Raw genomic sequence first — 18,608 nt, 5'->3', positions numbered from 1 at the left:
TTCATTTTCCCCACAGTGTAAATGCAGAGAAATTAATATACTCTAGTTGTGTTTTATTAAAGATCATTACAAGATAAGGAAACTTGTAAAAACTAAGTGATAAAACTTACTTTTTGTCAGTTTCTTTTTGCTATTATCCTTTGAAAAACAATCTAAAGAGCATAGGCATATTCCTATGCCAATGAATTCTATATAAATAAGTATCCTTGTGACCCTTCTTTCACGGAGACACTGCTAGAAAGAAAATATGTGTCCACAATGGCTCTTTATCACCCATTTAACTCTCATTCCCTTGTAGTATAATTCCTTAGGTTTTTATCTTATCGAAGCTATTTTTTTGGTAAATTTTGTAATATTCTCAGAATGACTGGTTATGATGGACATTTCTAAATCCCATACTGACTTCTGAGCCATTTGTTGTATCTTTGTTGAAATTTTCTCCATCACTTCCTCCTTACTTTCTCCCTCTTTTCTTCCACTCTTCCTTCAGAATGCAGGTGTTTTATGATGGGAAGTAATCATGTCATTGGCTCTTGATGCAAATAAAAAGAAGATATGCTATATGCTTTCAAATTTTTAGAAATATGGGAAAAAGAATTAGTATATCTTTAATCATGAGAAAAATGATGAATTCAAAGAAACACTTATGTACATGGTACCTTTCTCTTTGACATGATTCACCTGGTTTCTTGTATGTTGCTAACCTTAAGGGGTACTTGAGGCAATGTTGAGATGCTGGCAAATTTAGGAAGAATACATTCAATTACTGATTCAATATTTTTTTGCTAGTTTCCAGTCAGTTCAAGTTTTCTATTTCTTCCTATTTCACTCTTGGAAGTTTTTATGTTTCTAGGAATTTATACATTTCTTCCAGGTTGCCTGACTTTTGACATATAGTTTTTAATACTTTCATAATATTTTCTTACAGTTATTTGTATTTCTGTGGTGTTGGTTGTTACATCTTTCTTATTTGTGAATTTATTCATTTGGGTCCTTTCTCTGTTCTTTTTGATAAGCCTGGCTGGAGGCCTATCAATTTTATTATTTTTTTCAATGAACCAGATCTTGGTTTCATTGATCTGATCTATTGTTTCCTTAGTTTCTGTATCATTTATTTATGCTCTAATCTGTATTATTTCTTTCCTTCTGCTGGCTTTAGGCTTCTTTTGTTGTTCTTTTTCTAGCTCCGTTAGGTGTAAGGTTAGGTTGTTTGCTTGAGATTTTTCTTGCTTGTTGGGGATTGGCCTGTATTGCTATGTACTTCCCTCTTTTTTTTTTTTTTTTTTTTTAAGATTCTATTTATTTACTCACAAGAGACACAGAGGCAGGACACAGGCAGAGGGAGAAGCAGGCTCCATGCAAGAAGCCTGACATGGAACTCGATCTTGGGTCCCCAGGATCAGGCCCTGGGCTGAAGGTGACCCTAAACCACTGAGCCACTCAGGCTGCCCTATAGTTCCCTCTTATAACCACTTTTGCTGCATCCCAAAAGATTTGTACTATTGTGATTTATTTATTTATTTATTTATTTAGACTATTGTGTTTTCACTTTCATTTGTTTCCATCTATTTTCCATCCCAAAAGATTTGTACTATTGTGTTTTATTTATTTATTTATTTATTTATTTATTTATTTATTTAGACTTTTGTGTTTTCACTTTCATTTGTTTCCATCTATTTTTTTTTTCTTCTTTCTTGGCTGACCATTCTTTTTTTTAGTAGTGTGTTGTTTAACTTCCACGTGTTTGTAGTCTTTCCAATTTATTCTTATGGTTGACTTCTAGTTTTAAGAGTTGTGGTCAAAAAATGTGCTTGGTATGATCTGAATTTCTTTGTATTTGTCAAGGTCTGTTTTGTGACTTAATATATGATCTATTCTGGAGAATGTTCTATACGCACTCGAAAAGAACGTGAATTCTGCTGTTTTATGATGGAATGTTTTGAATATATATATATTAAGTTCATCTGGTCAGTAAGTTGGAGGAGGGCATTTGTAATTTCCGGTAAAATAAGGGATAGAGACAAAAGGACAAGAGACTAAATGTTTTTTACAGTGTCTTCTACATGAAGGAGAGAGATACAATAGTACTAATTCATGTCGAATGAAATTGATTCAGAAGTCAGATTGATATGTGAGCTAATAAGTACCTTAATTCTTGAGTCAGCAATAAATAATTTAGACTAGCTTATAATCTTCCAGATTTTCGTGTCTTCTACATATTTTATTTAAATTTTGGCACCCTCCAGAATTTTATCCTGGGTACTTTTAACCCTCAAACTCTGTAAATTTGCTTGTAATTCTATCTACTCCAAATAATGCAGTAATTCACTTCCTTCTGCAAACTTCTTTAACTGTATTTCCAACATAAATTTTCTCACTCCATTTATTTTGTTCCAGAAACATAGGTTCACTATATGTTATCCAATTTCAGTTTATGCTTCATACACTTTGAAAAACTGTCCCTGACCATCTTATTTAGCATCACAATGAGTAAAAAAATACTTTTCCACTTTATCATAATTTTTGGAAATAACTTGAAACCTAAATCAATACCTATGTATTCTCTACTTCTTTTCTTTCTTTCTTTCTTTCTTCCTTTTTTCTTTCTTCCTTTCTTTCTTCCTTTTTTTTCTTTCTTTCTTTCTTTTCTTTCTTTTTTTCTTTCTTTCTTTCTTTCTTTCTTTCTTCCTTCTTTCTTCTTTCTTTCTTCCTTTTTTTTCTTTCTTTCTTTCTTTCTTTCTTTCTTTCTTTCTTTCTTTTTTGTGACTATTATTCTAAGTGAAAGGTTATCATCATATTTTATTTGTTAACCAAATATATATATAAATATTTATTATGAATCATATCAATGTGGCAATTTAGGTCTTCAGCATAGTAAAATCAACTAGACCCAGCATAAGTTTCATCTCTCACCTCTTATTTTAACAAAGCTACAGTCATTAAGAGACTCATTTTGCCAATATCACTGACAGATTATATGGAATATGAAATCAACAAAATAACATTACTTTTACTTCCCACCAATTAAAAAGTTATATCCTGATGATTTTATTCAACACACAATAATTAAGTATTAATTGTGTTTCAGGTATTTTTGGAAGCAATTGAAGAATAAGTAAAATATATTTATTAAACATTTTTTTAAAAATCTAGATTGTGCTGAGAACTTGAAATTCAAAATGAATATTCACCATTTATTAAATATGTACTATATCATTCATCTTCATAAAATTTTCAGACATTTTAGAGTATTTTATCTTCCTTAATGTATGATATTGACATTATTAGACTATATTATATGAATGAAAACCTAAGACTCTTTGTTATAATAAGTGAAACTACTTGGATCCAAATTCCATGGCATACTGAAGCCGAAAGACCAAAATATAATTTCTGTCATATTAAATTTTATAATTACATTTCAACAAAGAAATATGACCTCTGAATAGCTTTTACTATGATGGTTGATAAAATTAATCAAGTGAGAGAAGTAAGTGTACATGAAAAATGGAAAATAGAAAATAAAAGCCCATGATTATATTATTTGTGGAATGTCTGAATTAAGACAGTAGTCCTTACCACACAGAGAGAGGAGAGATCGTGGAAAACCTAGTGTGGCCAGATTTTGCCTGCCAGGTGCCAGGAATAGACTTGGGTATATTCATGCAATGGAATTTCATTCAGACATAAAAAGAGAAGTGAAGTTCCAATCGATGCTACAATATGGATGAGCCTTGAAAACTTCATACCATATGAAGGAAGGTAGACATAAAATACCTTGTAACATATTATCTACTTAGTTGAAATGTCCAAAATAGTCAAATTCATATAGACAGGAGGTAAAAAAAAGTGGTTGCCAGAGACTGGGGACAGGATGAATGGGAAATGACTGCCAATCAGAATAAGGTATCTTTGTCAGACTGATGAGAACATTCTAGAATTAGTAGTGATAGTTATACAATTTTTTGAATGTACTAAAAACCAGTATGTTGTATGCTTTAAAGAGTGAATTTGATGGTATATAAGTTATATCTCAACTACAAAAGAAAAACCTACTTTTGGATTCAATGATTTTCTCTTTTTCTTGTCTTATGTTGTATTTTTATAGTGAATTTTTTCAATTCAGTTATTTTATTCTTCAGCTCCAAAATTTGTTTGATCTTTTAAGGTACTTTTTACCACTGTTGAGATTGTCATTTTATTCACGTATTGTTTTTTCTTAGTTCATTGGACATCTGTATGATGGTTATTTTCAGTTCATCAGGTAATTCAAATAACTGTTTCTTTAAGATTAATTTCTGAAGATTTATTTTTTTCTTCTGATTGAGCCATGTTTTCATGTGTTTCCATGAGCCTTGTGGCTTTGTACTGAGATCTACACATTTGAAAGAACCTCTTTCAGTCTTTTTGGATTTGCATTGTACTGTGAACAGCCTTCATCAATTACCCTAGTTAGAGATTCATAATCCATACCATTATTATTATTATTATTATTATTATTATTATTATTATTAATTATTACTACTACTACTCAAATTTTTCTACATTGGGCTAGAGAGCATTCTTTCAGACTAGATTGTGGGTCCTTTTGACATGTCCCAATCACACTCCCAGCCCTAATAAATATATAATGACTCGATTGTCTTATAAGCACCCATACAAAGTAGTGATGAGTTAAAAATAGAACTTCTAGGGATCCCTGGGTGGCGCAGCGGTTTAGCGCCTGCCTTTGGCCCAGGGCCCGATCCTGGAGACCCGGGATCGAATCCCACGTCGGGCTCCCGGTGCATGGAGCCTGCTTCTCCCTCTGCCTATGTCTCTGCCTCTCTCTCGCTCTCTCTGTGACTATCATAAAAAAAAAAAAAAAATTAAAAAAAAAATTAAAAAAAATAGAACTTCTAGAAAAAATAGAATATTTATATGACTGGAGGATAGGCAAAGATTTCCTTATTAAGACACAAAAAGCTATAGGCTACCATATTTTTAATAATTTTTACTTTAAGAGAAGTATAGTTTGAAAAAATTAATAAGCAATATGCAGACTGTGAGGTTGTGTCATATATATGACGTTATATATATATATATATATACACATTTACACACACACACACACATATATATATACACATTTATACTGACAAAACACTTGAGTCAAAATTACAGAAATAAATCTTACAATTCCATTATAAAAACAAAATGGACGCAATTCTTTATCAGACATTCGTAAGACTAACACACCTGATAACACCAAATACAAAAAAAAAATGGATTTTGAGTAAATAAGATTAAAAGTTCATGGCTTTATAATTCTATTTATAGATGGTCTGGAACAAGCACAACTAATATAAAATGAAAAAAAATAGTGGTTTCTTCTGCAGGAGTGGGAGGTAGACATTGATTGGGAAGGAGCATGAAAAAGGAACTTTCTGAAGTTATGGAAATGTTCTGTATGTTGGTGGAGTTGTGAGTAGCACAGGTATCAAAAGATAAGCTTAAATGCTCAACATCATTCATCATCAGGGAAATACAAATCAAAACTACAATGAGCATCACCTCACCTGTCAGAATGGCTAAAATTAATAACACAAAAACGAGAGATGTTGGCAAGGATGTGCAGGAAGGGAACACTCATACTGTTGGTGGGAATCCAAACTTGTAAAGTCACTCTGGAAATCAGAATGGAGGCTCCTCAAAAAGTTAAAATTAGAACTATCCTGTAATCCAGCAATTAAATTACTGGTATTTACCCAAAGGATATAAAAATACTAATTTGAAGGAATACTTGAACCCCAATGTTTATAGCAGTGTTATCTATAATAGCCAAATTATGGAAAGAGTCTAATGATGAATGGCTAAAGAAGAAAGAAGAGGTGATGTATACACACACACACACACATATACATAGACACACGCATATGTGTATATATATATATGGATTCATAATCCATACCATTATTATTAATTATTATTATTAGTAGTAGTATTACTACTACTATTACTCAAATTTTTCTACATTGGGCTAGAGAGCGTTCTTTCAGACTAGATTGTGGGTCCTTTTGACATGTCCCAATCACACTTTGAGGAGTTTCTTACTTTCTGGCATAGCATTACTATTCTAACTTATATTATGCTTTCCAGTTCAGGATCCCAATAGTAAAGATTTTACTTGTACTGATTTGTCATGCTATTAGTTCCCTTCAGTGAATAGAGCCCATGAAATATGTTTACAAAAATAAACATGCATATGCAACCAAAACATATAATTATATAATTATGTTTATATGTATGTATTTATTTATATCTCTATTAAAAATAATGACCATACTTTTATTAATTCCAATCAGGATTCAAATCCTCAATGTTCATTCTCGACTCATCTCTTTCCATGTCAGTAACACTGTCAATACTTCCATACAACACCTGGTGCTCATCATGACAGTGCCCTCCTTAATCCCCATCACCTATTCAATTTATCCTCCCACTCACTTCCCTTCTGGTAACCATCAGTTCATTCTCTATAGTTTAGAGTCTGTTTCTTGGTTTTTTCCTTTCTCTCTTTTTTCCTCTATGTTCATTTGTTTTCCTTTTTTTTTTTTTAATTCTACATGTGAGTGAAATTATATGGCATTTGTCTTTCTCTTTTGAGTTATTTCACTTAACATAATAGTCTCTAGCTCTAACCACATCATTGCCAATGGCAATTTCATTATTTCTTGTGGCTGAGAAATATTCCCCCCCCCCCTCAGTCTATATATAGGGCTGGATAGCCCAATAGCTAGTAAGAAAGGTTTTTATAGATGAATTTTTGCAATCAGTTTGATCGTAGGGAAAATCTAACTCTCAGTCCCACTTAAGCAGAATGTTATCTCCTAGAGAAAAATGAATTCCATTCAAACTTACATTACAGAAAACTACACAAGTGTGTTTATTATCATTAATATTACCAATTGTAAATGATATTTCATTATATAGAATTTCATCAAAATTTTTGTGGAAATATGCTTTGTTTCTTTTTATATAAATACCAAAAAAATACTCTTTAATTTTCTCTTTGCCTACATAAGCCCAAGTTATTTATTTGGCCCTTTACATAAAAGTTTGAGGAACTCTGGCTAGAACATTAAGAAATTATTTCTGATGGCTTTTTAGGTTTTATTTAATTCCAAATACATTGTTATCAAAGAAAAATAACTATTACTGGTAATGTAATCAATTCTATCTAAAAAATACTGACATTTAAAGTAGCCTCAAAAAATGCATCAGGATAGCCTCTAGATTTATAAAGTGATCATCTTTAGCAGTCATCTGATAAGGCACAGTCCATAAAACAAGCCAGAGTATCCACACTCCTGTGACATGCAGTCCAATGTTTCTTATATATACATTGATTTTAATGTCATAAATCAAGTAGGGGCATTTTTTGCACATGTGAATATTTTCCATAATTTTAAAAAATGATCTATGAGCTGAGGTTTTCAGGAACAGCCCACAAACCCTAAGTTCTCAAGCTATTAATTTAGATAGAACACTCTATATGTTCATTAATAAATAGTCTTGAGTAATTAAAAAGCATAATGTTTTACATCCACTAAGATATGCTGCCAAATGCCAAATATATACACACACACACATACACACATAAGTGCCTTCCTTATAATAAAAAACTCACCAATGATATATGATAGCTATATAAAGTTCAACAATTTGGCACAGTGTCCATAATCATTTTTAACATTTGTATTTGTCTTATCTCTACAAATTGTACATTACTTTGAAAAAAACAGGGCAGTTTCTTGATTGTCTATTTAATCTCCAATATCATCTACCTGGCATGAATGTCCTTACCTGCTTAGCCGTTCATTTGTCCTTCCTTAAGAATCAGACTCCTTGTAGAGAAAGACAAATACCATATGATTTCACTCATATGTGGAACTTACAAAACAAAACAAACAAGCAAGGGGAAAAATAAGAGAGGGGGAACTCAAGAAAGAGACATTTCATCACAGAGAACAAACTGATGGTTACCAGAGGGAAGGTGGGTGGGGTGATGAGTGAAATAGGTGTTGGGAAGTAACTAGTGCACTTGCTGATTTGAGCACAAGGTGATGCATACAGGTGTTGAATACTATATTGTAGACCTGAAACTAATATAAAACTGTGTGTAAATAACTGGAATTAAAATGAAAACTTAAAAGAAGAATCAGACTCTCTAATAAAAAAATAAAATAAAATAGAAATAACTCTACAGACTGCTGCTTTTAGTTGAATTTCAGTGCTTCACTCTCTTTGCTAACTCATATTCCATGGGGACCTCTACTACTTGTCTCTTATTCCCCGCCTTTTTCTCCCAGAAATATAAACCTATTATGGCTATAAACTGAAAAATATGTAAACACTACATCAAATTTACCATTATGCCTCTATTCTTTATTATAGCATTATAATATTGTAGGTTTTTATAACACTTGATGAATTAATAAAGAAGCAAATGGTGAGGATTCAGAAAAAGTATTGATGTATAAAATGGAACACTGATTGTTCATAATTTTTATATCTTAATATCTTAATGACAGTGGAAATGTTGAAATTTGAAGACAATGTCTCACCAGATACATAAAGTTTTGTTTTTTGTTTGGGGATTTTTGCTTGAATAAGAGTTTTTAAAAATTCTCTCATTTGTTTTGAAGATTAGTAGGATGACCCAGAAACAAACAGTATTAACAATTTGTTTTTGCTGACCTAGACAAATTGGAAAAAGAATGAGTATTGGGTGCAATTATATTCACTGAGATATACATATTTGTGAATCCTTCTAGAAAAGCATACTTAAAGGAGAAAGTTCAATCAGTAACCAAAAATTTTTTAAAAAGGAAATGACAGATTTTAACTATTTTGCTCTTTAAACATTTCTCATTCTAATTACCCACTAGGTTGTAAATCCCACTGACGCAGAGGTGTCACGGGCTATGATGTGACAACCACATAAAATACAGGCAAATTTCACAAAAAAATTAATAGAATACTCAAACATCACAAACAACATGTCTTTTTTGCTGTTTTATTTAGTTTTGAGAGATTGTTACTATTGCAGAGAGGGGAAGGCTGAAGGTGTTAATCACTGTGGATTTTAGGAACAGAACATCTTTACCATGTGAATGCGGATCTGCTTGGTCTTGGCACCATACACAAGTGGATTAAGAAATGGGGGGACCAGCAAGTAGAGGCTAGAAAAGAGGATATGGATATAAGGAGGGACATGAGCACCAAACCTATGAGTGAAGAAGGAGAAGAAGGCGAGGAAGTAGAGCTGGAGGAAAACACAGATGTGGGCGATGCAGGTATTGAATGCTTTCAAGCGGGCCTCCTTCTGGGGCAAACGAAAAACTGTGATAAATATCTGTATGTAGGACAAAGTGATGAAGGTGAGGTCGAACCCTGCAACAGCGAATGCCACAAACAAGCCATAGATTTTGTTGACCCGCACATTTTCTGCAGCCAGTTTCACAATGGCCATATGCTCACAGTAGGAGTGGGAGATGGTGGTTGTATGATAAAATTGAAACCGACACTTTATGAGTACTAAAGATGGGGCTACCAGAATGGCAGCCCTGAGTGTTACCACAGCCCCTATTTGGGCCACCAGCTGGTGGGTGAAGATGCCACTGTGTCTGAGTGGATAACAGATGGCCACATAACGGTCCAGGGCCATGGCCAGGAGGATGCCTGACTCTATGCACTCAAATGTGTGGATGAGCCCCATTTGAAGCAAGCAGGAATCAAAATAAATCTCTGGTACATGTAGCCAGAAAATTCCAAGCATCTTGGGCACAATGCTTGTGCCAAGTACAATATCTGTGACTCCTAACATGCCTAGGAAAATATACATGGGCTCATGGAGGCTGCGCTCTGATTTGATGATGATCAGAAGCAAGGAATTTCCAATCATAGCAATGAGATACATGGCACAGAATGGAATCCCAATCCAACACTGCACAGACTCTAGGCCTGGGATCCCTATTAGTGTCAACACAGAAGGCATGAAGATTGTAATGTTGGAGATGGACATAATGTCTTTGGGTCTCCAGAAGCAAATGAAAAGTGTCTCAGTCAGTGAACTCTTCTTTTCAACTTCTACTTTTGTCCAAGGTCATCATAGTGAGTCTCTCTGATTTTGGCTGAAGTCTAAGATCATATCATCCACATCATGCATATTATTTAAGGAAAAAGACAGATCCATAGATCCCACTGTTTTGAGGAAAGGCATCCCCAATCATGAGTTCATATTAAGAGGTTATGTACATGAAAGGCTAAATGCATTAGAACCACCAGATCATCTGAGTAAGGGAATCAAGTGCTGACCTGTCTGTTATGTCCTCTGGACCTGTGGACAAAATAATTGTACTTGTTTATTTTGCTTGTACATTAATTGTGCACTAATCATATTTTGATAAGTCTCTCCCTATTCCAACTTGCAGCTAATCCTTGGTCCTCTATTTTTTCCCCACTGTTTCTGAGTCAGGAACTGTTAGTCTGGACCTGCAAGTAGTCGCACTCTATAGTATAGTGGTATCAAAAACTTCTATGAAAGAGAAAAGGGATAGAAACACCTCCACCTAAGAGCATAATATACTTAGATATCTGTATCTATACATTACAGGTCTATGTAAGAGTGGATGTCCTTTCAAAAGAATGTGAGGACATATAAATAATAGTGAAAGGCAATAGAAAGGAAGGGAGAAGAAATGGGTAGAAAATATCAGAAAGGGAGACAGAACATAAAGACTCCTAACTCTGGAAAACGAACTAGCGGTGGTGGAAGGGGAGGAGGATGGGGAGTGGGGGAGAATGGGTGATGGGCACTGAGGGGGGCACTTGACGGGATGAGCACCGGGTGTTATTCTGTATGTTGGCAAATTGAACACCAATAAAAAATAAATTTATTATTTAAAAAAAAGAATGTGAGGTAGAACTTGAGAAAAGATTATTTAAATCCATGCAATTTTTACTATTCGTATCAAAGTTCCATGCTATTTTTTACATTTTTAGTAAAACCGTATTTGCTTTATCTGTATTTCTAACTTTGGAATTCCATAAAAGGGGTTGCACCCTTAAAATAGCAGAAATACTATAATACAGGTTTCAGAATTACTAGAGGCAAGAAATATCTAGGAGGCAAGGAAATCCAGAGTAACAATGTAGAAAAAGCAAGAGGACTCATTCTTGCTGACTACACAACATAGGTAATCAGTAATGTAGTCAGAATGGACTGTTAGTTTCTACAGTCCACTACAATCCACTACAGTCCACTACAATGGATTGTTAGTTTATAGGTTTTAAAGTGTTTAGATTTACCATTAGTAAAATATTAGTAAATTAAGGCTTGTTGATGCTTAATTATATATACACCATTTAATGGTTTTGTCATTTTATGAGTTTAAGCACCAAAAATAAGTAGAAAATAAGGGGTAAAATGGTCGATTCCTTAAAAGGAGTCCAATCTAGTAGTAGGAAGGGAAGACAGAAGGCAGACCTTGGACATCAGAAATGATTCAGGAGAAGGCTATAGAGCAAACAGAAAATTTAATTGCCTCAATTCACAGATGACTGAATTTTCTAAAAACATAGGCTCGTAGTCCTATATGAGAGTTCTTCTATAATAAAAAATAATTTCCCTTAAAAATTGTGTATCTAAAAATCATGAAATTCTCAAGGTATACAATAGAAAAATATTTGACATCCTGTAAAATACAAGGTTCAGGGTTTCATTCTTTCCTAGACTCTCCAACACTGTTGCCTTATGTCAGCAAGCTCATGATCAACAAACCACATAACCAAAGTCATGAAGTATGCCAGTAGTTCAAGAACAGCTGTGATTTATGTAGCTAAAACTCTAGTGAAAGATCATAAGGATCATTGGTGAAGAAAGGCTGCATCAGCCAACGTGTATTTAGAATAGACTAGTTGGGATCCCTGGGTGGCGCAGTGGTTTGGCGCCTGCCTTTGGCCCAGGGCGCGATCCTGGAGACCCGGGATCGAATCCCACGTCAGGCTCCCGGTGCATGGAGCCTGCTTGTTCCTCTGCCTTGTCTCTGCCTCTCTCTCTCTCTCTCTCTATGTCTATCATAAATAAATAAATAAATCTTAAAAAAAAAAAATAGAATAGACTAGTAAATCAACTAAGTCCTTAATTTCTACAGCTTTGCTCTCCAGTCCCTCATTCTGTATATCCACGGGTCACGGATTGTTTCTCATAGGGTTGACTTTTTCCTTCCTCATAGTTAATCAGAATTAGAATAGGAATCCTTTAGTAACAATCACATTGTCTGATTTAGTCAAGAGAAAAGAGCTGCCATGTGAGCATTACCTGACAGGTACAGATGCTGAGGAGGCAGATAGGGGAGGATGTAAGTGAGTAAAGGACAGGTGGGAAGGATTGCTTATCATTGGAAAAGCTGGTAGTGAAACAGTATGGAATAAATTTGGGGATAGTGAGACTTCCATCTTCCATGCCCTTAGTTATTGGGAACCAACTCCTTACCCAACAACTGAAGACCATCATCAGTTTTCACAGCATTATCCTCATTGCTTACCTGTCATCCACCTTTCCTCCTCTTGAGTTTCTGGCCTCATTTCCTGGTATATTGTGCTGGATAGTGCCTCTTCCTTCTGTCTACACCCTTTGTAACAGCCTTTGTCAATACCATGACCTCTGATCCATTTACTTCTGGGACCATATCTAATATATGGACATCTCTGGGATAGTCTTTCCTTCTTTTCTTCTGTTCCTGCAAGGCAGACTTGCTCCCATTTCTGTAAGTCTGTCTGAGATCATATTAGTGGATTCATTCTCCAACAAAACTCACAGTAAGATCTGTCTTATTTATGCTGAGACAGCAGCATAAATTTATTGAGCTCAAAGTGTTGAAGAAAACTTATGGCCACCAATTAAAATGTTCCCAAGTGAATGTGGAGAAGGAGGAGGTCTGAACATGGACTGAGAGACTTCCTAGCCACTAGTCCAGGGTAGGAGGGGCCCAGCAGCTCAGAATGAAACCCTCTTGGGTCCATTCACAGCTAATATCTCTGTAATCATTTCTACAACTCTCAGACTGCCTTTGCTCTTCTCTTTATTCTCACAGGGTAAATGTAGATAAATTAATATACACAAGTTGTATTTTTATGAGTTCAGTTCCTTTTCTGCTGTCCTCACTTAGAAAAACACCTAAAGAACATTTAGATATGGGCATGATCCTATGCCATGAACTCTATGAATATCATTATAATCCTTTGGCCATTGAGGAACTTCTGGAAATAAAACTCTGTATCCACAATAGCTCTTTACCACACATTTAGCTCTCATTCTCCTTCAATCTCATTCATCAGATTTTTATTTGATGAAGCTATTCTTGTAAATTCATTAATATTTTCATAATGCCCAGCCATGATGCACCTTTCTAAATCCTTCTGTACTGAGCTCTGAGCCAGTTGCTGCCCATTTGATGAAATCTTTCTCCATCCTTCCCTTTATACGCTTCTTCTTTTCTTCCACTCTTCCTTCAGAATGCAGGTGTTTTATGCCTCAAAGAGGTGGAGGATCCATGCCATCAGCTCTTAATGCAAGTAAAAAAATATATGATATATGCTTTCAAATTTTTAGAAATATGAGAAGAAGAATTCATATATCTTTTATCATTAAAACAAATGATGAATTACAAGAAATACTTATGCACCTATTTTTCTCCTTGACATGATTCACCTGGAGTCTAGACTTTCTTGTATGTCACTCACTTTGAGGTAATGTTGAGATGACTGGCAAATTTAGGAAGAATAATACTTTCAGTACAAATGGAGGAGAGCATTCACAATGGATTTCAGAGAGAAGAAGAGATAGAGATAAAGAGGCAAGGAATCTTAAATGCTCTTTGTACAATTTTGTCTGTGAAGGAGGCAGATACCATGGTACTCTTTAATGTTGAAAAGAATTGATTCAGAGGTCAGACTTGCACATGTTATCTAGTTATTAGCTCATTCTTAAGTCATCAAAGAACAATTTAGACTAGTTTATCATTTTTCCCCTCCACTTCTTCTCTTCTACTGATTTTATTAAAATTGTGTGCCCCTATCCTGGCCCCTTTCACCCTCAAACTATACCTTATTGCTGGTAATTGAGTCTCTCAAAATAACTGAGGCATCAATTTTATTATGCCAACTCGTATAACAATATTTTCAGCATATCTGATTCTGATATCTGTTCTGAATCTGACTTAATATGTCATATATAAATTTCAGTTCATGTTGAACATACTTTGAAGGACTGTCCTGACCATTTCTTTTGCCTGTGGAATGGGTAAATGATTTTTTTCCACTTTATTGTACTACCTGGAAATACTTTTACAAATAGATACTTAGTTATTTTCCCTTTTCTCCGAATTTTGTGGAGTTTTTTTTTTTGGGGGGGGGGGACTAGGCTAACTAATAATCTTTAAAGAATCATCATTCAAAATTTTTTTCTCAAAAGTATTGATATGTTTTCATTATGAAGCATACACCAATCTGGCAATCCAGTTTTTAGCATAGTAAAATTAATTACATCTATTTCCTATCCATCTCTTTTTCTTTAAATTCTATAAACTATATGTTGGCAAATCATTAGTTTCAGATGTAGTTTTCAATAATTCATCAGTTGTATATAACACCCTGTGCTCATAGCATCACGTGCCCTCCTAATGCCTATTACCTCATCACCCCCACCCACTTCCCCTTTGGCAACTTTCAGTTTGTTTCCCAGAGTTGAGTCTCTCGTGGTTTTTCTTTCTCTCTGATTTTTCCCCATTCAGTTTCCCCTCCTTCCTTTGTGGTCCTCTGCACTATTTCTTATATTCCACATATAAGTGAAACCATATATAATGGTATAATTCTCTTTCTCTGACTGACTTATTTCACTCACCATAATGCCCTCTAGTTCCATCCATGTTAATGTAAAAGGTAGATATTTATCCTTTCTGATGGCTGAGTAACACACACACACACGTATGTATATATATATATATATATATATATATATATATATATATATATACATACATTCCACATCTTATTTATCCATTCATCTGCCAAAGGACTTATTGGCTCCTTCCACAGTTTGGATATTGAGGACGCTGCTGCTATGACCACTGAGGTGCAGGTACCCCTCCTTTTCACTACATCTATATCTTTAGGGTAAATACCCAGTAGTGCAATTGCTGGGTCATAGGGTAGCCCTATTTTTAATTTCTTGAGGAACTTCCATACTGTTTTCCAAAATAGCTGTACTAGCTTGCATTCCCACCAAAAGTGTAAGAGGGTTGCCCTTTCTTCACATCCTTGCCAACATTTTTTGTTTCCTGTATTGTTAATTTTAGCCATTCTAATTGGTGTAAAGTGGTATCTCATTGTGGTTTTTATTTGTGTTTTCCTGATGATGAGTGATGTGGACCATTTTTCATGTGTCTTTTGTCCCTATGTAGGTGTTCTTTGGAGAAATGTCTGTTCATGTCTTCTGCCATTTCTTGACTGGATTGTTTGTTTTTGGGTGTTGACTTTGGTAAGTTCTTTATAGAACCCTCATTCTATAGGCTGCCTTTAGTTTTGTTGACTGTTTCCTTTGCTTTTTATCTTGATAAAGTCCCAATAATTCATTTTTACTTTTGTTTCCCTTGCCTTTAGAGACAGTTTTGCAAGACACTGCTGTGGCCCACGTCAAAAATGTTGCTGTCTGTGTTCTCCTCTATGATTTTGATGAATTCCTATCTCACATTTAGTTATTTCATACATTTTGAGTTTATCCTTGTGTATAGTGTAAGAAAATGCTCCAGTTTTATTCTTCTGCATGTGACTGTCCAACTTTCTCAATAGCATTTATTTAAGAAACTATATTTTTTCTATTGGATATTCTTTCCTGATTTGTCAAAGATTAGTGGACCATAGTTTTGAGGGTCCATTTCTTGGTCTCTATTCTATTTCATTGATCTATGTGTCTGTTTTTGTGCCAGTACCATGCTGTTTTGATAATCATAGCTTTGTAGTATAGCTTAAAGTTAGGCATTGTGATGCCTTGGCTTTGGTTTTATTTTTCAACATTCCTCTGACTATTTGGGGTCTTTTCTGGTTCCATGCAAATCTTAGAATCATTTTTTCCAACTCTGAAGAAAATCTGTGGTGAAAGTGGGCATCCCTGTTGTGTTCCTGATCTTTAGAGGAAAAGCTCTCAGGTTTTTGCCATTGAGAATGATACTCACTATGGGCTTTTCATAGATGGCTTTTATAATATTGAAGTATGTTCCCTCTATCCCAACACTTCAAAGAGTTTTAATCAAGAAATGATGCTGTATTTTGTCAAATGCTTCTTCTGCATCAATAGAGAAGATTACATGGTTCTTGTCTTTTATTAATGTGATCTATCACATTGATTTGCCAATGTTGAACAACTCTTATATCCCCAGAATAAATCCCACTTGGTCATGGTGAAAAATTATTTTAATGTACTGTTGGATCATACTGGCCAATATCTTGATGAGTAATTTGACATTCATATTCATCAGGAATTTTAGTCTGTAATTCTCCATTTTGATAGGGTCTTTGTCTGGTTTTAGAATCAAGGTAATGCTGGCCTCATAGAATGAGTTTGAATGTTTTCTTTACATTTATATCTTTTGAAACAGCTTCAGTGGAATAAGTATTATTTCTTCTTTTGTCCATTTTTTTTAAAAAAAGAAGTGTAGTCATTAAGTGACTCATATTGCCAAAATCACTTATAAATCATATGGAATACAGAGTCAAGAAATTAATGTCTGCATATGAGGTCAATTGATTCTCAAAAACAATATCAAGGTTGTTCAATAGAGGAAGAACCATCTTCTTTAAAAATAATGCTAGAACAACTGGATATCCATATCCCCCCCCCAAAAAAATCAACATTTTTTCTACACAACAATTAACTTGAAATGGATTATAAACCTAAACAAAATATCTAAAATTATAAAATTGCTAGAAGACACTGAAACATTTTTGTGGCCTCATTTTTAGTCAAAGATCTCTTAGAAAGGACCAAAAATCATAAACCAAGAGAACCAAATGATAAATTAGACTTGATTACAATTTAAAAGTATATTATTCTTTCAAAGATGCTATTAGGAAAATTAAAACAAGCCACAGACTAGAGAAAATATTTGTAAACCACATATCTAATCAATCATTTGTATCTAGGATACATAAAAACATTTTTAATAAAAAGGAAAAATTCAATTTTTCTCTAAAATGTTTCCTGAGTAACTAAATCTATTTTCTCATCATCCCATGATATCGGTGGTGTAGCAGAGAATGTATTGCTAAGACATGCTTATCATCTCAAACTGAAAAATCTAGAGAAAAAACTAACTTAAATGTTATTGATGGAGCCAGAAATATTTAGTCTATTTAGATACATTTAGGAATATTTAGTAAGCTATGTGCAAAACTTTGAAGTTACTGAACGTGCAGAGACATAATGAATATGCTATAAGCTCATGAAAAGAGTGCCCGCTATTTCAGTCATTAGAGAATGCTAATGAAAATCACAATTAAGTGGGGAGCCAGGGTGGCTCAATTGCTTAAACTCTGCCTTTGGCTCAGGTCATGGTCTCAGGGTCCTGGGATTGAGCCCTACATCCATAGGGCTCCCTGCATAGCAGGGAGTATGCTTCTCCCTTTGCCCCCTGCCCCAACCCCTGCTTGTGCTCTCTCTCTCTCTCTCTCTCTCTCTCAAATAAATAAATAAATAAATAAATAAATAAATAAATAAATCTTTTTAAAAAAACACAGCGAGGGCACTGTTGGCTCCGTTGATTAAGCCTCTTTGGCTCAGGTCATGATCCCAGAATCTTGGGATCAAGTGTCGCATTAGACTTCCTATTCAGCAGGAAGTCTCCTTCTCCCTTTGCCTCTGCCACTCTCCCTGCTTGTGCTCTCTCTCTCTCTCACACACACACACTCACTCCCTCACTCTCTCTCCCAAATAAAAAACAAAAAAAAATTTTAAACCCATAGTGAGATGTACCTACACACCAGCTACAGTAAATTAAAGACCGATTTTGCTGAGTATTGGTGATAATGTGGAGCATCTAGAACTCTCACGTACTGTTGATGGGGATGTAAAATTGTAGAACCACTTTGGAAAGTGTTTGAAATTTGTTTTAAAAGTTAATCCTACATATAGCATATGACCCAGCATTCCCACTGCTGGTGCTTACCCCAGAGCTATAAAAATGCTAGCATGTGTAGGATTTCTACCCAAATCATCATAAAACATTGCTCATAACACCCTAAAATTTTGGATATGTGGTTTCTCTTCAAAAAATGTGTTAATATTGGACTTTTATTCCTAAAAGATAAAAAGTTATCTGGAACTGAATAGTATCTGGCTTCTTCATAAAGGGAAATTCCTCTTCACTCTGCTTCAGTTCTCACTAGTGTCTATTTTTTATACCTAATCTATCTCATTTTTGTGATGTTTCTGGTCTTGTATTTTAGGCTTTTTGTTTTCCTCCCGGCTTTTCAGATCTGGACAATAAACAGAATTTTGACGTCATGTT

The 18,608-nt window shown here is 34.5% G+C and overlaps 1 protein-coding gene across 1 annotated transcript; it reads right to left on the bottom strand.

Moving 5' to 3' along the window:
- Positions 1 to 9,127: 9,127 nt before the first annotated feature.
- On the bottom strand, positions 9,128 to 10,066 carry LOC112911730 (olfactory receptor 52A1). Its single transcript, XM_025988406.1, has one exon. The coding sequence runs from the start codon at positions 10,064 to 10,066 to the stop codon at positions 9,128 to 9,130; it is 939 nt and encodes a 312-aa protein (XP_025844191.1).
- Positions 10,067 to 18,608: the final 8,542 nt, after the last annotated feature.

Source organism: Vulpes vulpes, chromosome 11 (assembly GCF_048418805.1).
Source record: "Vulpes vulpes isolate BD-2025 chromosome 11, VulVul3, whole genome shotgun sequence".
NCBI classification, from domain to species: Eukaryota; Metazoa; Chordata; class Mammalia; order Carnivora; family Canidae; genus Vulpes; species Vulpes vulpes.
The sequence above is the reverse complement of the archived record's forward strand: the minus strand, read 5'-3'. Positions and strand labels throughout refer to the sequence as shown.

Excerpts from the sequence above, each read along its gene's own strand:
- LOC112911730 (XM_025988406.1), bottom strand. The coding sequence starts at position 10,066 with ATGTCCATCTCCAACATTACAATCTTCATGCCTTCTGTGTTGACACTA.